The sequence below is a fragment of the Fukomys damarensis genome, unplaced genomic scaffold (genome assembly GCF_012274545.1).
Source record: "Fukomys damarensis isolate Sample0158 unplaced genomic scaffold, DMR_v1.0_HiC HiC_scaffold_16, whole genome shotgun sequence".
NCBI classification, from domain to species: Eukaryota; Metazoa; Chordata; class Mammalia; order Rodentia; family Bathyergidae; genus Fukomys; species Fukomys damarensis.
In genome coordinates this window covers 9,203,866-9,230,832 of record NW_022900928.1, presented here as the reverse complement: position 1 = coordinate 9,230,832, position 26,967 = coordinate 9,203,866, and the positions used below count along the sequence as shown (strand labels likewise).

At 39.5% G+C, this 26,967-nt stretch overlaps 1 protein-coding gene across 1 annotated transcript in view; it reads left to right on the top strand.

Annotated features, from left to right (window-relative positions):
- Nell1 (neural EGFL like 1) overlaps positions 1-23,789 on the top strand; it is a 675,311-nt gene extending 651,522 nt beyond the window's left edge. Inside the window, exons 15-18 of the mRNA XM_033764069.1 lie at positions 7,658-7,851; positions 17,069-17,245; positions 19,553-19,777; positions 21,311-23,789. Coding sequence (XP_033619960.1) covers positions 7,658-7,851; positions 17,069-17,245; positions 19,553-19,777; positions 21,311-21,361 — 647 coding nt within the window. The 3' untranslated portion in view covers positions 21,362-23,789. The remainder of the gene's footprint in view (positions 1-7,657; positions 7,852-17,068; positions 17,246-19,552; positions 19,778-21,310) is intronic.
- The last annotated feature ends 3,178 nt before the right edge of the window (positions 23,790-26,967 follow it).

Sequence of the window (26,967 nt, the reverse complement as noted above, 5' to 3'; positions counted from 1 at the left end):
CACAGAAGCTGGATCCCAAAGATTAAACTTTCACTGGCACGGTATTGTCCTTCCACTAAAGAGAAAGAAACAGACTAAGATAGAGCCTTAGGAAATATTAATACTTAAAAATAAGACAAAATTGTAAGATCCATACTTACAGAAACGTATTTGGCTCCTTTTTCCAGCGTATCTCCTTCTCTGAACAATAACATGGCACAGAGAAAATGCTCAGTGAATATTTAGGGAATTAGTTGACTGATAATGATCATTAGTGAGTATGTGAATATATACAGATAAGAGGAAGAACAGGAAATGTGGAGGAAAGAGTTCTTTAATCAAGATAAAGTTAATATCCTCTTCAATATTTGTTAGGTGAGGGTGATGATTTTGCAAACTGTGGTGGTGCCAGTTTTAGGCTGATGACACAGTCACATGGAAACTTGCACACACTCCAGAGAGAATTAAGATGAAGAAGTGGAGATAGGAAAACAGCACTGAGGTTCCATCTCACCCCAGAACTAATGGCTGCCATCAAGAAATCAATAAATAAAAAATGTGGCAAGGCTGTGGGGAGATAGGAACCCTTCTGCATTGTCGGGGGGAGTGCAGACTGGTGCAGCCACCGTGGAAATCAATATGGAGATACCTCAAACAACTAGGATTAGAGGTCCCACTTGACCCAGCTATTCCTATGCTGGGTATCTTCCCAAAAGAATTTAAAAAATCATACCACAGTCGTATATGCACACCCATGTGTATAGCAGCAGTTTGTAATAGCTAAAATTGGGAAGGCAGCTATGCTCACCACTATACTATCAATGCTAGTGTGTGTGTGTGTGTGTGTGTGTGTGTGTGTGTGTGTACTACTCAGCCATACAGAACAAGAAACTAGAAATATTTATAGTTAAGTGGATGCACATTGAGGCCATACTCTTAAGTGAAATTAATAAGTCATATGTATAAATATCACATAGTTTCTCTGGTATGAAAAACTAAAAATTTAAATAAGGATCAAAATGTATAATTGTTATTTTGTAATAGGAAGAAAAGGTCTAAAAGAACAGAGGAAGTGGGAGGGGTTGGGGAAAGTAAAAAAGGAAAAGCAAAATATATAAAAACGAAAAACATGGAAACAATGTCTTTGTAAATAGGGAACGGTAAAGCGGGTGAAGAGAGGGCTGGGGAATGGGGGAAAAATAAGAACCAAGATGAGTCCTGTAAAGATGCAAGATCCCAATGGTGAATGTAACTGTATTGTATACCTAAATTGTACCAATAAACAATAAAAAAAGGAAGTGAAGATAGCTGCTAATTGTGTACACCAGAAGATGAGATCTGGATTCAGGGATGCAGAAAGAATGAGCCCAAACTGCACTCATTTTCCCCTTTATTTAAAGTGAGTGTCTGCCCAGTGAAAGAGGGAAAGTTTCATCGTGCCCTGTCCAACCTATACACTAGACAGTGAGATGAGTACCTAGGACAGGTCTTACTCCTGACTCGAGGGTGGTTGGATCATGGGAAAGAGACTTAAGCATCAGTGCGGAAGGGCTTTGGAAGCTCTTTCTTCTGAGATACCCAACAGCATTCCAGATAGTTGGAGCCGCCACATCCTCTCCTTCCGCTCCGCCTCCTCAGGCCGATTGCCCCATGTTCTGTGAAACTGACATGGCCTGAACCCCTTGGCACGTGGGTGGATCTCTCCTGGTGTGGGCTATGTGGGGCAATCTCATTCTTAATATTCCATGCTCTAAAGGGAACAGGACATCCTGCCTAAGTGCGCATGACCAATGCTCCAACACACAACAGAGCATAGCTACTGACCCTTATGATGGTCCTGAAACTTACTTTGCATCTTTATGTTTTATGAGATTTTTATTTTGTGAGTCAGATCAGGCCCTCTGTTTTTCCATTTGTTTATTACACATATTTTTGTTGATGTGCTTTTCCCTACAACTTTCCCTCTGCCACTATAAAAGAAGCAATTCTACTTTAATTATTAGAGAGGAAGCTTGTCTATCACTAATAAAGCCCCAAGCACTGTTCTCATTTCTGAGCCTCTAATGTCTGGTAATGATTTCCAAGTCAAAACACACCCAGCTGGATAGTCAAACCCCGGGTTAAATTTTGTTTTCTGACACATCACCTACTTTGAGTCTGAAAGTTAGGCTACATATGCCGTGAAAGTTGCTCAAGAAAAAGTAATACTGTGTAATGAGAAAGTTCACTTCTTTGGCCTAACTGCTTCAAACACTTGGGAAAAGAATGACTCCCTTGATCTCTGAAGTCAACCTGTACAAGTTTCAGCTCCCAAGGCAGGAGCCATTATAGTTGTTATGCTATTAAAATTTGTGCAGAGCTGGTTTTCTAGAAGTGTACGAAAATTATCTGGGGCTTAGTTGGGATTGGTTTGATTGCAGCTGATATAAACATCTCTGAATCACATTTTCTTATGTGGTCAAATAACCTAAGAACCTCAAATCAAAAAAGAAAGAAGATTGACTAGCCCAACTAGACTTTTTAAAAAACAAATCTGAGTACAATAATAACAGCTTTCAGAAACTGTGAAAATGTCAATGCAAATTAGTTCTAATGTGCAAGCTTAGGCATGGAATCTTATTGAAAAAAGTCTTCAAGCATAGAGCATTTAAATAATGAATTTATAAGGAGAAACACAAGGAAATCGCAGAGTGTCGTTATTTACAATAAGAAAAAACAAGTGCCCTGTAATGATTATGGATTTGAGGATGGAACACTTCGCCTGATTTTTGTTTCATTGCCTCTTTGTCATTGGGAGGCCTGTCTGACGATCTGGCTAAGTCTCAAGAGTGAGTATCTTTGTGTTTGCTCAGCAGAGAACAACAGTTGCGATATGTAAATGGGGTGCCTCTTCCTTTCGGATGCCTTGGGATATGTATAATGGATTAAGTTGGCTTTGTGCAGAGCAAACAGGTCTGTATTACCAAGAATATGAATAATGTCGGTTACCATAATTGCTAACATCTGGTTTTCCATAAATCTGTTAAATTGCATGGAAGCAGAATTAGATTTCTATGTCATAAGTAAAGCAATTACATGGAACTCTGTAGGCAATGTGGTCCTATATTCAACTGTGAAATCTTTTCTTTCTGGAGAGGTGAAAGCAGCTCCTGCTTTTGTACTGACTTTATTGTGCACAATAGGTGTATTTGTCTTTGTGCTCAGGTTTTCTTGATTTATATGAGGAAAACAATGCCAAACTATTTGCACTTTAGTAAATGCAAAATATCCACATATTATAACAGCAATTGTTCTCGGGCACTAATTACCAGGTTAGAGATTACTTTAGCAGACACCATAAATTATAGATCCTTTTGTAGCCATGCTTAGCAGATAGGCCTTCTTTTGTCCTTGTCCTACAGCATTTGACAAGAAAATAAAATGGTTTTCAGTTGTGGGGGGCGGGAGCGCTTTCTTATTTCAGTCTGGTTCCTATTTTGCCATATTAATTCTACTTTGAATCAGGCTCAAGGGCTTTTGCAGATGAGAACTCAATAACAAAATGCTTTCTGTGCAGGTCAAGGCTACAGTCTGCCTTGCTCTCATTGAACACTCTAAAGACCAAATTTTAACAAAGTAGGCTTTTTAATAGTATTAGTCTGAACTTTTTGGATTTAGGTAAGTTAAAGTAAATAAATACATTGAACATCCACAGTCTTTCTACTATTTCTGGCACTGGGAAGAAAAAGAGAAATACAGTTTAGTCTGTGCCCTCAATGAGATCACTGTTCATGAAGAGGAATATATTTAATGTGTAACTTCCTAGAGGTGAGTGACAGAATAAATTGAGTATGAGGCACAGAGGAAGCAGTCAGTGCTGATTACCCTACCCAATGAGAAATGATGGTGTGGTTCTGGAGTTGTAGGACTGCACAGAAGTAAAGGTAGCAGAGTAAGAGACAGGCTGATCTTACCAACTAAATAGCCTATACCTGATTTCATTCCATAAAGGTTAATACTAGAGTAGTACCATAGTAAGAAAAAGCTAAGATACAAACGTGGGTGCCAACATATACATGTGCATTTATACATATATATGTATATACATATGCGTGTGTGTATTTTTAAATTAGCAAGTTAAAAAATGTATATGTTAGGGTGTAGAACGTGATATTTTTGCAAGGAATACATCGTGTAATGGCCAAGCCAAGTTAATTAACACATATTTTACCATATGTGTGTGCTTGTCATTTTGGGGATGGGAACACAAAATAATACTTTTAGCTGTTTTCGAGAATATAATAATGCATTGTTAACGATAGACACCGTAGTGTACAATAGGCCTTCACCTACCTGACAGTTTGTATTTTTGCTTTTGAGTAAAAAGTGAAGGGACAGAAGAGAACAATTCAAGAGCTAAATGGGAAGTTATGTTATTTCGAAGGCTTGAACCTCCTAGTAGAAGTGTCAGAGCAGTACTGGCAAGTGGTAAATACAGGAGAGGCACAGACAGATTTGCTTTGTAAGCACTTCCATCCTGTGAAAGATATTGACAGCAATGATTTCCATGGGGCTGAAAAGGACCCAGAGGTCCATGTCTTGCTTTACATCAGTTAAATGAGCCCCTGGTGGTGGTAAACCTGGACACTGGCATTTTTTAAGGCTCTGCAGATAGTTTGGCTTTGCGCAGTCACAAATTACTACATTATAATGAGAAGTGGCTGGAGGTAAGGAGCCCAGGTTGGAGGCGGTGACGATAGTCTCGCTGTGATGAATGTGAAGATATGAATCCACAGTTTAAGGAAACATGAATTCTATTATTTTAGTTTAGACATGATAGGCCATTTATCTATCTATAGCCACATATCTATCATCTATCTACCTACCTGTCATATGCTTCTATATTTATGACACCTAGGTTATAAATATGATGAGAAAAATATATGACTGAATATTTGCAATACAGTACTTTCAGAAAAACTAAGGAGTGGGAATAATGCAAATGTGACCATTCGGCGTGGATCTAAGGCGGTATAAACTTAGAGATGAAGCCAGTCTACCAGCCGTCATTGCTAGGGAGTTCAGAAGATGAGAGTGAGGGTACTGAATTGGCACCACGTTGAGAGATGCTTAACTGAGAAGGCAGAGCTTGAATTTTGTCTTAAACATTTACATTAACCCAATGAAGAAACAGACATAGGTGGAGTTCTTATTCCACTATCCATATTGTAATTTCGGGAGACTGTAGATTGAGCAACGTGTTCCCGTAGACGATGAAGAAGAGTTACTGCAGCTGAGTAATGTGTCCAACAGCACACAGCTGTGAGGTGCAAAATGACTTTTCACAGTGGGGATTCTGTCAGAGGGAAGAGCTTGGCTTTGACCTGGTTCCCCGGACTTTTTCACCAACGCCAGTTTTAGTTGACAAGAATTAGAGGAAGAAGAATGAGAGCAGAGAGCGTCCAGGGAGCACTGTGTGGTCAAAGGCACTGAGAGCTGTCTAAGAAAAGAGAGCCTGAGCCGAGACTGGTTGATCTGAAATCTAGGCATAATAATTAGGAATCATTTGCGTAAATTTCAAGAGGAATCATTGTTCTTTAACCCAGTGGTTTGACTGAGGCTACAGCTGGTGGGGCAAAAACAAAAAACAATAAATCTTGGAAGGATTTGCCGGCTATAAACTTTGCTTGGGTTGTTCAGTATCTTCTACTTTGTGTCACTGCTGTGAATTAAAGTTCTTGCTACTATACTGAATGTAGTCAGGAAGAATTAGACCATGTAGTTCTCATAATTTTCAAGTAATCTATGCTTCAAAATTTTAACACACTTTGGGTAAATATATCGTATCATATTATTTTCAGAATTTCAACTAAAATACTAAAAAAATTACAAGTGATGATTGACAAATATGATGAATGTTCAATTTAAAAAATTATTACGATGAAATACACATGGCCATTAATCTGCCTCAAAATACCTACCCCACTTCAAACACACCTATCCCAAAGCAATGTGTCTTCTAAACTAATAATTTTAAAAAAATGTAATCACTCTTTGTAAGATCGTGACCTTGAAAGTGCATTTCAGTGTCTAGAGGGTAAACAGTTACAAGTAGTTGAAACCATGGAACACCCTTAGGCTGAAAAAAGACAGGGCATGGAGTTGGCACAGGACCCTGGGAAGGACTGCCATGCATCAGGCAGGGAGTGAGGACACAACCCCTGCTTTCTCCGTGCTGTCTGTGTGACCAGTCAGCACCCTGGTTTCCTGTTTTGAAAAAGGAGAATAAGTATTTTAGTCTTATAATTTCAATACCCTAATGCATGAAAGTGACATAAAAGTTCATAAAACTATATATCAATGTATAAAATTGTAGCAGTGAAACTGATATTATCCTTTTAGAATTTCTCGGTGCACTATAGGAGAATATGCTCTTTGTGATTTTTTAAAAATGTGTTTGTATTATCCTTACAAACTTTTGGACATTTTTAAGATGAAATTTAGGATGTAGAATAAGTCATTATTGTGACATTTTATTTTCCTACGGAAGTCAAGCCTACCAAAAAGCAGCCTATTCATGGTTGTTTGTGTACTCCTGAGTCCAGCTTCCGGAAGATGGTGTCTTACAGGCTCATTTCAACACTTACAACCTTTAGTGTGCAATGAATCTTATACATAGCAGACTTTTGGTAAAATTTTGAGTTCATGTTGTTATCTGAAGGATACTTGTAGCCGTGGCCATAGGTTGTTTAAGACAAACAGAAGACTCTGACAGCCAAGTTACAGATTCCTTCAAATGGTTTAAAAATGTTACAAAACTGAAAGACCTAGTGCATTTCCCTTGAGGAGTCTCACAAATAGTACCAGTGAGTAGCTATTACTGGGCTATGAATTTTATCTGTTTTAAAAGGGCATTTCTTTTTTAGAAGTTATTCAGTGGATTGTCTTCTGGAAAAGAGCAATCCAGGCTAAACAGGCAGGTGTTCAGAATGTTCTTAAGGCCATTCAGACTTTACCTGTCAGAATGAGTTGGCTGGATCTGTGTTTCCCTTCATGAGGCTGTCAGTGCAAACAGGACATATATGCATCTTTCATCCACATCCATATTAGACGCTGCTGAAGCGCTGATATTATTCTTGTGTGGTGCCAAAGTGCTACTGGTCATAAGGGTGGAAAGCATTTATTAAACAAGTCAGCTACCAAGAATTATCCCATTTCTTTCAGTGAAAGATTCAAGATCTGGGAGGAGATCTTACTGGGTCGATGTTGCCTAATTGCCCATTTGTTCGTACAGCACATTTCCTAAGAGACCTCAGCATCCACAGTTCATGAATCAGCATTGTTTATGGCAACTGGATGAACTAGCACCTGACGATAACCTAGGAGAAGTTCACAGCTCCCACTGGATATTTTAGTAACCTGGGTCAGGCAGCTCTGGGTTTGATTTGCGGGATAACCACCTGCTGTTTAACTCTAGTGGCTTCTGCTCCATCATTGACAAAATTGGGATAAGAGCTGATCCTCCCAAATAAAACTGCTTTGCAGAGCAAAGGAAATAAAGCATGGGAAAGCTTGGTGTAGTAGCTATGTTGGGCACAAGGTCAGTGTCCAATAATGTTACTCAGCGTTATTGTAGGCGATTGTTATTGTGTGCGCTCCCTTGGCTGGATCCTAAAGCCCTGTGCTTAATTTATTGCAGACATTGACGAATGTGCCTTAAGAACTCACACCTGTTGGAATGATTCTGCCTGCATCAACTTGGCGGGGGGCTTTGACTGTCTCTGCCCCTCTGGGCCGTCCTGCTCTGGCGACTGCCCCCATGAAGGAGGACTGAAGCGCCACGGACAGGTGTGGACCCTGAAAGAGGACAGGTGTTCTGTCTGTTCCTGCAAGGTGAGACTGATGTGGCTCAGGGGACTGTGTCACTACACGTTCTGTCCTCCCTTTGCCTTCCTGCTTCCCACTTCCTGCCCCCGAGCGGTTGACTCCCTGTAGCTCCTGAAAAGCTCCTCCTGCTCTGATCTACGCTGAAGCCAATGATGTAGCTGCGTGGCCGGAAATGGGCTTATCGATTGCGCTCTTAGTGAAAAGTGAGGTGTGGAGATGACAAGAGACTACAGGGAGGGGAAGCAGGGCTGAGAACACAATGCTATTCCACCCAGTGAGAGCCTCCAGTGCCTTTCAGGTTGTCTGGGGGACAGCTTTAGAGAGCCCTCGTCCTACATTTACGTCAACTTGCTCCTTAAACCTATGCTTTGCCTGAAACGAGTACTTGCATGAGCTGGCTCACTTTTTGGTGGTATCTTCCAGAAAAGTGAGGCTCCCAGTCTTGCTTCCAGAGGTCAGACGGGTAGAATTCTATTCTGAGCTTGTGCTAATGATAGTATGAGGTCTCTTTATCATTGGTGTCTCCTTTAGCATTCTCAGTCCTGGGCCAATCTTTACATTAAATTGCTTGCAAGTGAGTTTAATGCTTGTGAAAATAAAATTCTGTCACCATGGGCTTTTATTTTATGCTTTGGAGAATGGGTCTATTAAAGTGTTTGATTCCCTTGTGCTTTAGTTCTTTTGTTGATCCTTCCTACTTATTTTTCTTTGTTATTGCTTCACTGTAGCTCTTTCCTCGAATTTCTATGTCCACTGGGATGAAAATATTTAATCTTGGGCTTTATGGACATGAAAGCCAAGAGAAATTATTTGTTTACAAGCCGCTTAGCAAGGCAGGTCTCCTGACAAATTCTTAGTGCACTCTTTAGAAACAGAGCTAGAATAAGCCATTAAAATCATAAAATTCATCTACTCCTCTTGCAAGTCTGCCGTGTCCCAAGAGACCTGGAGGGACCTGTTTAAGAGAGCTGTATTGCCAGATACATATGGTACAACACCTGCATTTTCCCCTTATGCTTAAACCAAGTTCTAAGCACCCAAATTTTGGTTTCTTTCTTCCATTTATTGAGCACCTGCTGTTTCAGGCAACTTGTAATTTAAAAACTTCACTAAATTCATTCTTACAGCAAACTTTGTGAAATGAAAAAGCTCATTGCTACAAGGAGCAAGTAACTTGCCCTAAATACTGAAGACACAAACACAAGGGTCTCTGTGGGCCTGGGACATTCGTACAGCACACAAGGACTTTGAGCTCATTTGTCACAAAGTCGTAGTCTCCCATATCACCACATGTCCTGCAGACTTTACGGATGATACCCGTTGGAGTCCTCAGGACCAGGTAGGCGGTCTGTCAGTGCAGCTTGCTTGACTGAGCCAGCTCAAGCTCTCTGTAGTATGTTAATACCCGAGAGACATTTCCTTAAAAAACATTTACAATATTAACAGTAATATTCAGTCATCTGGTATTGAGTCAGAGGACAACATTTTCTAAGAGAAAGCAAATACTACCACCATGCTGTGATGTGCTGTGAGAATCAGCTGCTCTAGCCTCAGCGGCAACCAGAGACAGAGGGGCAGCAGGAGGACCTGTCATGGACTGTTGAGAGACACGGACTGTCTTGTTGAAACCAAGCATGGACTGTTGAGAGAAGGCTAGAAGGTTAGGAGAAGGAATTGCTAGGTAGGTTTGGGGCCAGTATGGGCCATAGACAGGATTGAGCAGGCCATGGATCTGGGGAAGAATCATTTTATGTCTGCTGTGCGAGAGGAGGTAGAGATGGCCAAGGAGCAGATCTGGGACCCGGCGGAGAAGAACTCCCAGCTGGGGCGTAAGAACAACCTCCTGAAGACTCTTGAAAGTCCAAAGCAGCTGGAGAAGCTACAGTCCAGGCTGAACCCTTAGGAGCCAGCTCCTGAGTCCACACGTGTGCCTGAGGTTGCTGATGGCTCTGTAGTGCAAGTGGCTCCAACCCCAAGATGGACAGGGCTGCCAAACTTGTTCTGCCTAGTTCTTATCGATTTGCTTTTGGGTCCCCGTATATCATCTCACTTGAACAACGTTAGGTCTAGCAGAGATGGTGTTAAGACATGTCCTAAGGACACAGCCACCTGGGTCCTCTCTGGTGACAGAACCCTGACAAAGAGCAGGTCACTGGAGGCTGAATTACAGGAATCTTAGTAACTGTAAGCTAGTGAGTCTCTGGTGCCACTGTGGTCTGGGGTTTTCCATGGCTTGGGCAACTTAGCTACAACCGGCAGAGGGCAAATGTAGTTTGAAATGTGATGCCAGTTTGCTCCAGGAGTATAAGGGTCCTGTTTTTCATTTCCAAGGACATCTTTAATAGCTTCACTTAACAATGACCATCCCTATGAATGAACCACCTATGTTTCAAGCAGAATCAACTTCTGTCTTCTCTCCTGCCTCTCCAAAGCTGGGGCCACAGAGGAGAGAGATTGAGCCAAGTCAGCCTTCTGTTGGTTAATATGACATAATGTGTGGCTTTGGCTAGTGTGAGACCACAGTTTGGGAAGGATTACTTATGAAAGTCTGTTTGATTAGTGGTGGATCAGCTTGGACTTTGTACTGTCATTATAAAAAAAATTGTGAGGCACTTTCAGGTGAACAGCAGACTCACAATCTACTGTGGATGAGGGATGATGAAGGAATAGCTTTGAACCCGTGGGACCTGGACATATGGCCAAGGAGCTTGTCTCTGATGAGACTGTAACGGTGAACACTTTCTACACTCTGACACCTGATCCTGATGTGCATCTCCAGGATTTGGGTTTTGATTTATTTTTAATTTTTGTTAGTATATGTTTGATGTATGTAATGATTACATTCATGATGGGAACTTAGTACACGTATGTAAGAAGACTGTGTTAAATTTTCCAGTGTAGCTTGAAATTTTAATAGACTAATTTTTGTTTCTCAAAAAAAAAGAGGGAGGGAGAAAATGGGGGGCTGGAGTGGAATAGTGGAAAAGGGCTAGTGGAAGAGGTTTTGTGTTCTACCAGCAAAATGGGGATATATTCTTTGCTAAATTCTTTTAGAAAGTATTACTTCCCAGGTCACATTTCCAGGTCACCAGTCCCTCGAATAGACAAGGGACTTTGGGGGAGCATTGAGTAGTGTGAGACTAAACTTCTTTTGTAAGCTTTTATTTAAGTCCATGGTAAAGCAGGGGACCTAACAAGCATTCAAAACTCCCAGGGCTTCATTAATTAACTATGTTAATAAGGCAAGCATTCTGAGTTACTCCATTTCAACTCCTAAAGCACCTCCAAAGATTTCCAGAAATGAGGTTGAGATGCTACAGGAGAGGAGCAGTTCTTGCAGTCTTATTCCCTTAAGAAGATGTACCTCCTCTTTCTCCTTTTCTGAACCAAAGTCTAGGCATGTCTCTACATAAATCTTGTTGTCAGTGTTTTTGTTTTTCAGGTGCAGTCATTGCACTTATAGCGGAATTTCCCAGAGGTGAGGATGAGGAGGACCTGGTTCTAGATCCTGAATTAAGGACTCTGAATCAGTTCTGGAAATCATCCTCATAAAAAAAATTGTGATCTTCTTCATTTTTTTTTTTTGTCATTTGCAGTTGAGAGCATCCTATTGCAATTTCATAAAGGGTTCTGCAGTTCTTAAGCATCCAAATGGATGGTTAGAATGACATCATCTTAAAGGCTATAAAATGAAGATTAGGTTAAGAACTATTTTCATTCATATCTGTTTTGATGTCACATAAAACCAGAGCATACAACAGAAGAATCACACAAGCCAATAAATGATCCGGGCTCAAGTACCGAGAGAAGCAGAGTCGAAGCTATTCTAAAAGACCAATCTCTACTCACGAGTCAGTACATCGGTTATATTGGTTTCATGTTTATATAGTTTGGCTTCATATAATTGGTTTCATTTTATATAGTGTTTAATGTCAAAAGAAGAGTCTGGAAGATGTCCACAGATGCCTGGAGTTCAGTGTAAAGCTTGGCCAGTGCAGGTGGATTTGATTTACAGTTGAAGCCTTTCCTTGGTAGTAATGAAAACTTGTGGGGTCCAGACAGGGTAGAGCATTTCATTTCTTTTTCCCTGACTCAATTTTCTAGTTCCAACCCTGCCTTTTTATTTCAAGAAATTGTTATACTGTGCTAACCCCCCAGTTGGCTGGGCTATGTTACTTCTCCATCCTTGGGTCTATAACTTTCATTTGCTCCAGGCTCCCCTGGAGGGTTTTTGACATTTTGATCAGTGAACTCACCCCCAGTTCAGTAGGTAGGTATAGGGTGGGATATAAGAATTTGCATTTTGGGCTGGGAATTTAGCTCAGTGGTTCCACCGCCTGCCTCTCAAGCACAAGGTCCTGAGTTCGATCCCCAGAGCTTGCATTTCTACTTAGCATATATATGTATGTATGTATGTATCAGGGATCAAACTCTGTATCTTGTGCTTCTGGAGCAGGTGGTGGCACCACTGAGCTAAACCCTGGACTTCTTTATATATTCTAGATAGTAGACCTTTGTCTGAGGAACAGCCAGTAAAAAATTTTTCCCTCACTGTGGGCTGTCTCTTAGATCTGCTTGTGATTTCTCTGGCAAAGCAGAAGCTTTTTAAAAAGATGAGAACTAAGTTGTTCATAATTTGTGCTAGCTCCTGTGCTATTGAGGATTTGTTCATAAAGTCTTTTCCTATGCTGATATCTTCAAGAGTTCTACCTAACTTATCTTCCAGCAAGTTAGTGTTTGTATTTTAATATTTAGATCTGTAATCCACTTGGATATTACTGTGTGGTGAAAGACAGTGATCTAGTTTTAACCTTTGGCAAGTTGAATGCCAATTTATCAACACCATTTGTTAGAGATGCCATCTCTCCTCCAGTGGGGATGGTTGTCTCCTTTGTCAAAGATGAGGTAGCTGAGTATGTCTGCAGTTGTTTCTGCATCTTCTAATCTATTCCACTGATCATTTAGTCTGTTTCTTTGCCAGTACCATGCTGTTTTTATCACAGTGGCTTTGCAGTATAGTTTCAAGATGGGGATTGTCATATCCCCTGTCATGCCTCTGTTGCCTAGAATGGCTTTTGTTATTCGAGGTCTCTTCTGATTCCAAATGAATTTTTGGAATGTTTTCTCAAGTTCTGTGAATTATACTCTTGGGATTTCAATAGAGATTGCATTGAATCTGTATAGCAGTTTTGGAAGTATGGCCATTTTCACTATAATGATTCTTCCTACCCAGGAATAAGGGACATCTTTCCATTTTCTTATATCCTCTTCAATCTTTTTTTCAGTGTGTTGTAGTTCTCACTGTAGAGATCTTTTGTTTCCCTTGTTAGATTGATTCCTAGATATTTCATAGTTTTGGATGCTATTGTGAAAGGTATTGTTCCCTAATTGAAACAATCTATTGTTTGTGAAACAATCTATTGTTTGTGAAGGGTATTGCTTCCCTAGACTCAGTGAGTCTGTTATTTGTGTATAAGAAGGATACTGAATTTGAGTTGACTTTGTATCCAGTTATTTTACTGATCTGTCAATTAGGTGTAGGTATCTTTTGGTAGAGTTTTTTGGGTTTTCTATATAAAGTATCATATCATCAGCAAAAAATGACAGTTTAACTTCTTCATTTCCTATCTTTATTGCTTTTATTTCATTCTCTTGTCCAATTGCTGTGGCTAATGTTTCCAAAACTCAGAAGTGGTAAGAGTGGAAACCCTTGCTTTGTTCCTGATTTTAGCATGAAGGCTTTCAGTTTTTGACCATTTAGCATGATGTTGGCTGTTGGTTTTTCATAGATAGTCTTTATCGAGTTAAGGCAAAGATCATCCTCCAATTTTCTGTTGGGCTTTTATCATGAATGGGTGTTGAATTTTGTTGAATGCTTTTTCTGCATCTATTGAGATGATCATATTGTTTTGTATAATAGAATGTTTTCCAACAAAACTTTATACAAGCAAACAATAGGTCAAATTTAGACTCTAGTTTGTATTTTTTTCAGTATACATAAATAATTTTACCGAGGTCCATTTTCTTGGTTTAAAAGTTTCAAAAGTCAGTAGCAGAAAAAAATTAGTTGATAATATAAAATTTGAAGTAAATATATCAATGGGATAACTATGTGGTAATAAAATGTGTAATTCACAGTGTAAAGCCTATACTTTTCTGTGAAATAATAAGAATAAATTTTTTTTAAATTTTCTAACAAAGCCTATGTCCCACTTTTTAAAATTCAGAAACAAATTAATATTGGAGCACTTATTAATTGATCACAGTTTAACTTGTAATGATAGAACCACATAAAAAGATTTCGCTTCTGAGGCAGAACCGTGGTACAGTTTGTCTTTGGCATTTGAATGATGTTTGTTCTGTTTGCCTTACTAGGGATGGGTGATCAAATTCTGAAGCAGCCTCAAAAATCTACAACACAACAAGAAAGATTACACATCATTCGTGGCCTCCATTCTCTCTAAATTTTGTGTCTGCTGTGACTGAGCTGAGGTTTTATTATCGCAGTCTTTCTTGTTGAATTGACGGAGTCACCTGTGACTCTCTCATTTTTAAAAATAATTTTCTTGATAGTTACCCTATAATTCAAAACCAAAGTGAGTACAGCCACTGTTCTGAGACATGTTAGAAGCTAAGCGGGTCCTATTCAGCATTTTACCTAATTGAATAGGTGGGAAATTGCTTTGCTTTGTACTCACCTTGAAGCCTATCCTTTTGTTCTTATTCATTCTTTTAATTACGTGGAAGAAGAAACCAGACATTCTAATTGGGTCTCACTGTTAGAAGTACATTAACCTCTTCTGCATGAATTTGTCCACACTTTTGATGCTGTTCATGGACTTGGTGTTCTTGGTTCCTGAGGCCTAGTCCATTTGTACTTGGGGCAAGTAATACAGTGGCAGAGAAAGCTGGCCTGATAAAAGGTCTCAGGTTGTAGCTCTCACTGCTTTGCTTAGCTCCTGTCAGTTCAAAGTAAAATTCCAGATGCTCATTTGGGGCTGTGGCTGCACAAAATATATTCATAAGTTGAAATAATGGTATGAACTGTAAACCGCAAGTCTATATTTGGAAAATTCCTGGAGTCTAGACAATTCTTAGTCTAGGATAGCTGAATTCTCTTACTTAGTTCATATGATCTCTCCCTCTCCCTGTCTTCCTGTGTGTGTGTGTGTGTGTGTGTGCACGCGCATGCACACACAAGTCTTTGTGAAACATGATTTCCTATCTTCCTGTATAGTAGAGCCAGTGCATATAATTTGAAGGAAAGCTTTTCTCGGAATATTAATTATTACACATATAGCTAGCATTTCCCTTACACTTTCTGTAAAGAATATAAAGCTTTTAAATGTCTCCGCTTTAGCTGACACTACATTTATCTCGCCAAGCTCTGATTCAGCATTGCTATGGATGAAATAGAAGACCCTGAGGGTAGGTCCATCCTGTGTTCAGTTTCAGCAAGCCGTGAAGAAGGGCAGTCTATGGTGGGTGACAGAGAGAGCATTTAGAGGACACTGTGGCATACGAGAAAGATGAGATGGAGCAAACAAGGTGAAATGCAACAGGGATAAACATCAAGTCATACATTCATTTGCTGCCCCCAAACAACCAACTGCACAAAATGGGACGGGGCTTAATGAGGCTTTAGTCTTCATCAAGCTCAGTAGAAGTCAATACTGTGACATAACCAAAGTAAGAAAGCAAATGTTGAAATCAGGCTGCATGAGAAAAAGTACAGCACTTAAAGTGGCACGAGTCCCAGTTCCCTCAGCTGCTGAAGACATTTAGTTCTCTCCCGGCTGCCTTATGTGAGAAATGAAGGTCAATATTTTTTCCCAGATAATCAGGATTAAATATGGCAATGCATATACAGAAATTGGTATGATCTGCATTACAAAGTAAGTGTGCAATTTGTGTTAGATAATGATGGTAGCAATGTTGATAGAAAATACCCAGAACTGTTGGAAGGGAAAGAAGCTAAGACAGACAAAGGGAAAAATGCTGGGCATCAGTCAAGAAATTGGAATCATTTACAACAGGGGTGAGATAGCTAGGTGAACACATCGGAAATCCTGTAAGAGCTGAAGAGGTGGAATATGGTAGATGGCATTGAAAGGTCATTGATTACCAAGGATATGAACCAAGAATAATGGAGAGATAATAATATATCCAGTATTTAAAAATGTACCCAGAAGCATATTTTAAATTCTGCCCAGAGGGATAAATTATTTAAGAGTGGAGAGTTACGTGTAGGCTTGATGACTTTTAAATGTTGTTGCTACAGAGAAGATTGGTTTTGGGTCTTCTAAGGCATTCTCCAACCCTGAGATTTTTCATTTTATAAATATTATTTATAAAAATAATTATAACCCTAAATGGTGAACACAGGCCTTACCTTACATTTAACGTTCTTCGTTCTCTGAGGTGGGAAGTGCTGAGTGACACAGTCAAAATTATAAGAGACATGCCAAAAAATATTCAGTCTTAATGCTTAGGTGCTGTTGGCTTTCATTGCTTTATATCTGTGATCCCGCGGGGCCGGTACCCTAGGAATTGTATTGTGTCTGCCATTTGCTGAGCTGCTTTGGGAGGGATGGTGTCACCTGCTCACGACTCCTCCTGATGAACAGCGTCAAGGCTGTCAGATAAAGGAAACTTTTACAACTACAGGATCTGGTAACTATGCCCAGAGTTCCTGGTATACATATGCTCTTGGATAACTCGTTTAGCCTTTCTGAGCCTCGATTAACTCTCCTGTAATAGGTGCATGGCCAGATGTCTTTCAAATGTTGAGACAGGGATCAAATTTAATGACTGCACGTGAACCCAACTAGTGGTGTTGTTACAACCTAGGAAAATATAGCAGTGCGATTTTTCACTCAAATGGAGCATTTTGTCTACCCAGGTTAGCTACAATTCTTACTCAGAAATATGATTTTTAAGAAAACACTGAGAACATTTTCAAGGAGGCTGTTGATTTCTTTGTGAAACTGACAAGCTTGTACAGCCTGACTCGGGTAGCCTTGTAGGCATTCGGGAAAAGGAAGGGTGTGTTCACGAGAACGTGCCGACAGGCATCTGTTGTGAGCGCAACGGGAGGCAGCTGGTGGTGTCCAGGACTCAGAGATCTGTTCCGTGTGCTCTGTATTTACCTGGTTTGGCTCTCCCGGTGTGGCTGTGCCATCGTCTCTATTGATGACTCCTCCTTTATCTCATTCCTAAACAGGATGGGAAGATATTCTGCCGACGGACAACTTGTGATTGCCGGAATCCCAGCGTGGACCTTTTTTGCTGCCCAGAGTGTGACACCAGGGTCACGAGCCAGTGTTTAGATCAAAACGGACACAAACTCTATCGAAGTGGAGACAACTGGACCCACAGCTGCCAGCAGTGTCGATGCCTGGTAATGTCAGCTTCCTGCCAGTGTGCTGGCCCTTTGCTTGGCAAGAGGCTCCATGTTCATTTGCCTGTGGGCTCTGGATCCCAGCTCTTTGTAATGCTGTGCAGACAGTTGTGGGGCTGTGGCTAACTATGGGGCGTACGTTCTTCCTAAAGAAATTCAGATATATGAAAATCCTAAAGAATACATTAATGGCATAGGTTTGGTTTACGCAGTGTTGGTTTACAGCTGTTACTTTTTAGATAGTCCAGATTTTTAAAAAAATCCTGCGAGACAGATTGCTTTTAGGCTTTCACAGGCACTTGTTTTCCTTAGAGAGCCAAATCCTTTATATATTGTGATATAATCATTAAATATTCCAATGCAAGAGGTAACGACATATAGTGGAAATGCCAGAGATTGAGTGATAGAGTCGTATTTCTAGACCACTTCCCATCCTGTTTCTTCCATGTGTGTGATTACCTTGGACAAGGCCCAGCACTTTCCGTGCTCACTCTTACCTGCAAATGTACACAGGTGCACATGTTTGTACATGAGTCTGTGACACTGTTAGAATAGAGAGGATACATGGAGGACAAATACAATGCTTGACACATAGAAGAAAGTTAGTGCACAGTCATTGCTGGAGTTTGAATTTCCTACAGGGCAAACATGAAGGTTGTTTTAGATGCTAACACAGGCATACTAATGGATAACCAGTGTTGAGATAGGCCAGAGAAAAGCTTACTTTCTGAGCCTGGTTCATTCCATTTCAAAGTATTCCACACCAAAATAGAGCAGGGGGAAGGAGGAAGGAAGGGAAGGAAGAAAGGTGTCTATGGATGAGAAGACTTTTAGGCTATCTTATCATAGTAAGTATGATTTTCCTTTTGTGAAGAGGTCACAAACATGGAGCATTCCATCTCAATAAACTCATAATGGAAACTTAGCTGAGGGTTTAACTTTTGTTGAAATAAACTATTGAGTCTATATGTACTTTACAAGAATAAATTCAGAGAAATTGTCTTTAAATTTAGATCAGACTTTCTAAAATCTCTAGGAGAATATTCACACAAACCTAATAATATATGTTCTTCTCAATTCTTCTTAACTCCAAGGACTATAATTCAGAAATTAGAATGAAAGCCCTTTCCTTCTAATTCCCATCCAAGAACCAATGTATCCAGAAAGGCACAGTGGTACACACATATAATTCTAGTAGTCTGGGAGGCCAAGCCAAAAGTGTGAGCCCATCCTGGGAGACTTCGTGACTTAGTGAGATGCAGACTCAAAATTTTTAGAAATTTTTAAAAGGGCTAAGGGTGTATCTCAGTACAATGTCCCTGCAGTACCAAAATAACTGTCCAATACAAATATATCATCAGTTTTCATACCCATCTGGAGAGCTATATTTCTTTTTCTCCATTCTGGAGGTCACCAGAAGAAATGACATGCATCTTGCATGTTAAGTTTTCATACATAGAATTTCAAAAGTATGCCTTTCATTCCCAGACTCCAAGGCAAAAATTTTTTTTGAAGAACAGAAATGATAAACACTAACTTAAAATTACTTGAGAATAATATGGGCCATATTTCATAAATATTTATCAAGAGTTTGCCTATGCTAGACTTTGGGTGATATAATAGTGAACAAGATGGACACCAACTATCTCTGCAAGAGCCCATTGTCTTTCCATGCTGACTGAAGAGTTCGGTGTGGTTCCCATATATTATAATGAGTGTATTGATAGCAGAACAGGCTGCATAGAGAAACAGTCCTATCCTAGGCAGATCAATGGAGTCACAGGTGCCAGGCGCTGAGACATGCAGGAGAGCCACTGGAACTGTAATGCAGATGTCACCAGTCACACATTACACTCAAAAATTTGTCTGAAATTGTTGTTTTCTGGAAATGCCTAGCTTCAAATTTGATGCTAGTAGTTTAGGAAGTTGCTGAAATATTATATTGCTTCGGGTTCCACTTTCGAACTCAAAAGAAATGAACATCTGTTTATACACTAGCAAGTATCTTGCCATCTATATATCTATGTACTTTATTAGTATATATTGACTGAATCTGTGCTAAACATCAGAAAACCAGCCCAAGCCTTGAACCTTCATGTGCAGTTGTATTGATAATTATAGCCTTGAATGTTTGGCACACACAGAGGCTGACCTAATTCTATGGAGGGGATGAGTTGTACCCATAATGGTGCCAACTAGGAACGTTTAATGAGGCCATGAAGAGAAGTTTTGTATCCCCTTCCTTCTAGACTTGGGAACACCTTGCACAGGAATGATGATGCATCCTTTCTGACTATCTTTCTACAGGAAGGGGAGGTAGATTGCTGGCCACTCGCATGCCCCAGTTTGAGCTGTGAGTACACAGCTCTCTTGGAAGGAGAGTGTTGTCCCCGCTGTGTCAGTGACCCCTGCCTGGCTGATAACATCGCCTATGACATCAGAAAAACTTGTCTGGACAGCTCTGGCATTTCCCGGCTGAGCGGTGCACTGTGGACAATGGCTGGATCTCCCTGCACAACCTGTAAATGCAAGGTAATTGGGTGTCCTGAGGATAGGCAGCCCCTGAACAGTTACTGGACTGCTTTCCAAAGGTTTCCTCCGGATGCTTCTGAGCACACAGGTTCCACAGGGTGCAGTGGAAACAGGCATGCACTAACTTCTAGTAGGAAGTTAATAGGTCTCAATGGCTCATACCTTCGCCTTGTGTGAAGGAAAATTCTGAATGAACATGGGCTAAAACCATCTCCTCTTGCCTGTAAACAGCAGAATTTTAACAATTGACTGTAAACCAATTTATGGCTGATTTAAGATACTTTTACCTGGACATTAGAAAAAAAAAAGAATGAAAGGTAGAAAGAGAAAAAAATCTATCTTCTTTTATGTGGGAAATATTACTAAGGTTTTCTATGCAACTATCAACAGTAAAAAGAAAGAGTGTTTGGTGAAGTTGTTTGCTTTGTTTCATTATCAGAGTGCCCATTATGCCCCCCCGCTCTTGCTACAGCATGTAATTGTGATTCTTTCCTGGCTTTCTTTGGAGGAATTCCTATAAAATGTCCTCATATGTCTTTAACATTATAAATGTGACCCTTGATTCCTTCAGACCCATGAAGTCCTGTGATTCTAACCAGTTTAGAACAATGATGAATCCATGTCAAAATCTCTAGCAAAACATCTAAGATTCCCATGATCAGGCAAGCTAAAAATATTTGTCTACTTGGTCACAGCAAACCCTAGCTCAGCTTCAGCCATCCGTGGAGATTGTCCAACTTGCCTTTCAGTACTGGTATTAATGTTGATTGTTTTCTTTTTCCTAGAAAGTACTATCTTAAGATGCAGCCCCAACAGAAAACGAATTACATCAGACATCAAATAGAACAAAGTCATGCTGCCATCTGTACCTTTACCCACAGAGCACTAGGTGACCAGGAGGCATGGACATGCATTTTACTTAGCATTAAGTTTTGATATCAGGCTTCCAATTCATTATAGGAAATCTGAAGCCATATTTCATTATTTTATAAAATGGATTTTAATGAATTTCCAGGAATATATTCATCAAAATAGGCACAGTCCCCTTCCTAGCCATCATGTGAGATTATATATGTATATACATATCTGTGTGTGTCTGTGTGTGTGTGTGTGTGTGTGTATCCCTAACATGCATGCCTATTTGGAACCGTCTTGAATTTGCCTTCATATTCTTGTCATACTTCTAATTAGCTTTTTTTTTTAAATGGAAAAGTATCTCTTTCAGATGTTTATTTTTTGAAAGAACCTCAATAGGAGTAAGTTCAACATAAAAGTGGTATGAAAAGTTGGATTGCTGGGGAGACGACCCAGACTTTCATTGATTGCTGACAGCATATAGAATAGAAAATAACTCAGGGGCTCTGTCAGTACTCTTCCTTTTCTACTCCTTCTCTAGCATTTTTGTAGCAATTTCTTTTGTGGTCTTTCTTGTTTCAAAATGCAGAAGGTCATCTTGAATATCAAAATGGTAGATGGCCCATTGACTTACGTTCTGCGTCTCAGTTGACTGACTCTTGTGTCCTTGTTATACAGAATGGGAGAGTCTGCTGCTCTGTGGATTTGGAGTGTCTTCAAAATAATTGAAATGGACTCATCACAGGAGAAAAATGGACAAATGGCCATCCAAGAAGAATAGAAGAGGAGAAAAATCGGAGCTGATTTTTTTTCTTCTGTCATAGATGATTACCAAAGTCTCCATCTGAGGAAGGTGTTTGGGGGTTACCTTCGGGACCGATCACTTTGCTCATTTCTGCTTACCTAGTCTAGGTGACCTACAGTGCAGTGCATTTGAGTCTATGGTTGTTAAGAGAAGCTTCCCGTGTTGTAAATCATGTTTCCCTCACCATATCATTTGCGAATACATTTAAATGATTTCATGGTAAATGTTGATGCATTCTTTGGTTTATTTTGTGTACTAAGGTTGATGGAGACAGCACCATTTTACTTATTTATTTATTTATTTATCTTGATTTCTGGATCAGATTCTGAAAATAAAATTGCCTGTTGTGATTTTGTCCCATCCACTGCATACTTAGCATTGAGATTCTTGTGAAATGAATTGAAGAAAATGCGTATGTAGGGTCCAATCACAGCAAACATATACTTCTAGGCATTAAATATACTTAGATGGACACTGTTCGGCAAAGGCATACTGAAGGCAATTATGATACCTTAAAGGGGAAAAGGCCACAAACAAATACATTTCTGAGAAAGTGCTCTCCCCTTCCTCATGAAAAAAAAAATATATATATATATATAAAATCTTAACCCACCATTTAGAAGCAGTAGTGTTTAAAACCCTTCTTAGCTACAAAAGCAAAGTTATCTTACCATTGATTTTATATAGCATTTAATAACTAACAAAGCACTTTAGTAGTTATTAGTAAAGTTATCATAACGGAGGTAAATAATACTATTTACCCTATAATACAAAGACACGAATTAAGGAGTCTGGTAAACCCAAAGTTTTAAAGCTCCTGGATTTATAATACATCAGGTTCATTAACCAAGGCTTCTACTTCTTGTCCCAGGCTGTTTTCCACTAAACCACATTGCCTTGCATAGGAATGAAGAGGATTCTGAGAAAATCTATTTTTAGGCTCAGTAGTTACTCGGAACAGTGAATGATTCTACTTGAGCTACTGCAATATTTCTAAAAGTTGGCAGGTATTAAATTATACAAAATGGATAAAATGTAAAAGTGAAATTTTATCTGAGCTGAGAATTCAACCTTTTCTACTTTCAGATAAATCAGTTATTCTGAATCAAGTTAGTTCATGGATTTCCAACCACTCCCCCAACATCAAAACATCTAACTGGCTATATGAGGCATGCTAAAAATTACACTTAAAATTTAATTAGAACTTTTAGTTAAAACTTTTAAACCTAGTCATTGTCATTATTATTTATTCATATTTGTCGAATGGAGGTGATAATTAAAACCTATTGTAAAAATGGAGTGCACTACATGAAATCAATTTCATGTGAATTGTAATAAAAGTTTAAATACTACCTTTGACAACGACTGAGATAATATGCTAAATGAGAGTGCATCTCTGTTGTAATCCTTTAAATGAAATTTTGAAGTGAAGAATTTAAAAATTACTCTTTTGAAAATATTGATAACAAGTCATGTAAAAAGAAACCTTTCATTTTTTTGTTGGAACCAGGTACATCTACAAAAAATTATTTGTGATTGCATATGTCTGGGATGGGGGAACCATGGCTCCGTGTGTCAGCTCCAGCTCTTTCCAGTTTGGCTTAGAAAGGCTTGTTTATCTGCGGACTGTCCATAGTTGCAGACAGAATGGCAATGGTTTCCACAGATAACACATGGCTTACACAAGACCAAGGCTTTACTATCTTGTCTTCTCCTGAAAAAGTTTGCCCACCTCTGGAACAGATGAATACCGAATATGGATATGTATTTTAGAAATGTCCCACATCTTTTCCCAAGGAACTTTCAAAGCTCAACAACTTTATTTGAGTTTGTGTATGTACACACATGACTCTCATGCCGTTGGCGCTCATGGCTCATCATAAAATATCCTTATTTCACAAGTACAATTGTTTTTTTTTTGTTGTTGTTGTTGTTGTTTTTTTGGTACCGGGGATTGAATTCGGGTCCTTGTGCTTGCCACAGAACCACTGAGCTAAATCCCCGGCCCTCACGAGTACAATTGTAAGACCCAATACTTTCTTGTTTTCATTTGAGCAGATGGGGTATATTTAAACTGGGCTAACCTGATGATATAACTTTATTGTGTTTAGCTGCACAGTTAACATACTTATCAGCTTAGCTCCTATTAATAAGGGTATGCTTTCTCCACAGCAATGGATCGCATTCGTATATTATTAAATGTTATTGAATCAGGTGTGGTGGAGCACTTTATACATAGGTGGTGTGCTAAGCTACACTGGGGAAATAAAAAGATTAACAAGACAGAACCTTGTTTGTTCTTGGTTTTGATACTGAGGACTGAACCCAGGATTTCCTTGCTGAGTTACATCTTCCCCTCTCCTTTTTTTGTTTTGAAGAAGGATCTTACTTGATCTTGAACTTGTGATCCTCCTGTTCCAGCCTCCCCAATTCCTAGCAATCTTTGAGCTCATGAAGGGGAATTTATTGAAATATGGCAGCGTTTGAAATACCGCCTCTAACCAGAAATCCTCAGAAAGAGTTAATTATCAAAAATCGGAACTGGGAGTGTAGCTTGGTGTAGAGGACTTGCCTACTAAGTGTGAAGCCCTGGGTTCAGTCTTCAGTATGTCAAAAACAAGCAGGACAACCTGATAGAATGTCTTAGCTATTGTGCTATAATTGGAAGTGTAAAATGAGTGTCCACTTCAAGAGCTAAAGCAGTGTTTGACAAATCTATCACCTTGAGACCACAACCCTTGTCAGCCCCACCTTAATTGTAAAGATACTGCTGTACATTGGCAAGAAACAGTAAAAAATACATGAGGGATTGTAGCTCTCCACCCATTATCTCTCATGTGAGCCAATTGTGAATCAAACGGGGGTGGGTATTCTGCATATTAACTAGACACATATCTAGGAAACACAAATTTCCCTTCATTCTTCTAGACCACACAGGCATATGTGTGTGTGTGTGTGTGTGTGTATTTATAAGATATTTGTGTTATATATGTTTCATATGAATATATACAATATCTGTGTAATTCACCAAGCATATGTATCATATATATTCATATGCAACATATATATTTATTTTGTTCCGGGAGCTTCACCTCCTCTGAATTTTCTAGGTCTGTGTTTATGTCACTGTTGTGCACTTCTAATATATAGTTTTTCTTGTGTTATTGTTACAATAGACTATGAGTTGGGCTGTAAATGAAATCTGTGCATGTTTTTCATCTGCTAGCACACAGCATAGCGCCTTGCACAGAGCAGGTTTTCAATTATTTCCTTTAAATATTGAATATATTTTGTTTTCATAACATAAAAAAATAATGAGGTACTAGAAATAATCCACTGTAGTTTTCAAATGTTCTTAATGTTTTAAAAAGAAAAAATGTATTCAGTGCTCCAATATAACAATCAGATAAAAGCAGACTGTCTGTAATTGCAGTAGGGTTAAGACAGCGGGAACCCTTCACACACCCCAGCACAAGCGACAGCTGTCAGCAGAGCACAGTTAGAAAGCCATCGACCTAACGCTTCACCTTTACTTTCACAAATGAGGAAATCAGCCGTCGGAGTGACCAGCTGGCCCAGAATTCACAACTAATTAATCGTAGACCTAGAACTACCATCCAACTCTGCTCCATTCTGCCACGGTTCCTAACATGTGCCCACATTTCAGTTTCAAGTGAACTGTTCCTACCTGCTATGAAGGGATGATTAAAGACAGTCGTGTGCGCACTGCGGTATCTGTTATTACCTCTGTGTTCCCTGTCCCTCTTGATTGTGATTTATGAAAATTCTGATGATGGTCCTGTGAAACATTCAGATTATAAGACCAGAAAGTATGTTGAAACCCACAATAGAAATGAGCCATTTTACTCAATCTCACAATATTGGGCTTTATAGGAAAATGACAGGGAAAATGAAGCAGTTTACCAAATCAGCTACTTACTATTCTCTGTCTCTCTCTCTCGCACACACACACACACACACACACACACCCCTCAGAGTATAGGAAATGTGGCAGTATTGGGAAGCAATCCCTTATCTACAGTCTGTTTTCTGTTCTCATTCATCTATTCACCACTTTTTCTTTCATTAATTCCCTTAATTAATCCAATTAATTCCTTTCATTAATCCAAATACTGTCTAGAAATAAATGAGACAAAACTTTGTAGCCTGTGTGTAAAAGAAATAAACTAGAAAGTGGTTATTTGAAGATTATGACTGTATTAGCACCAGAAAGAAAATATGCAAAGTGATAAATTAGAAAGGACCTGGAGAAACTCCCTCGAGACGGGGTGGTGTAATCCAGGAGGTTCTGTCGAAGATGCTGACAGGCAAGGTGAGTTTGAGAGAAGGAGGACAAGCCCTGTGTGCACAAGAGTTTAGGGAAAGCTTTCCAGGTGAAGGAATAGATTTTGCTTTGCAAAAACCCACAAAGCAGAAGAGAGATGAGGGAGTTGAAGGTGAGGAGTGGAGCCAAAGGCCGGAAGGCAGAGGATGTGAGGCTGGAGAGGCATCAGGCTGGGGCGGAAGTTGCAGGCCGAAGTGTCGTGAAGACCGCAGTCACACTTTCCTTCTGAGATCTATGGGAGGGTCTGGAAGGATTCACCATTTTTTAAAAAATTTTTTTCACTTTTCATCCACTCGCATATTTACACATTTAAAAAGTTTTTTCACTTAATCCGTATTTAGTTACGATTGCAGAGACAGGAAACTGTCATACCCAGGAAGGATAAGAGAGAAAGCAGCATTATCTTCCCTGGTAGAAATTTAAACTCTCCAGTGGGCTCTTGAAGAGCAATGAATCAGAGAAGAAATAGTCTGCTGGATACAAGGTAAAGAAACACATTAAACAGTGGGAGGTTTAAGGATTTTTTCACCTCTTCCCCACCCTAACCTAATTTCCTAGTTCTTGCCCACTGGAATCATAATTGGCTGTGTGGTTTATAACAGTGATTCACTTTGTATTACGGCTTTAATATAAGGAAGACAAAAGCCCAGTTCATCTAGGGACAGTAACAACGGGTCCATGCTAGCCGGAAGGGCAGCCACCATATAAAGCTACACACTGGGTAGAAATTAAGTTACTAGGAAAATGATGTTTATATAACGTGCGAAACTGTCCAATACCCAAAGGTGTTAATTTTTAAAATTAGAACTATGTATTATTGAGAAGGAAAACAGTATTTTATGGACTGACAAGGCTAATATCAGAAATGCTAACCATGACAAAATGCAAATTTACGTATAGACGCTAGCCATTGATACGCCAGTCTCCTGTGATGAAAGGTGTTCCATTGTCTAAAGAATGCTGACACACTTTTATCGTATTGTAGCACTGTTGTTTTAAGGATGCAAAGAACTAAATGAAAGTGAGTGTGGGTTTGGGAATGGTTCTTTTAAGTGCAAAGTAAAGACATTAAATTTATCAAGAATATCAAACACCAACTTCAGAGGAAACTCAAAGACATTTTGATGAAAGTAGAACAATAATCTGGGTAACTACCTCCTTGATTTTTGCACACCGTGAACCCCA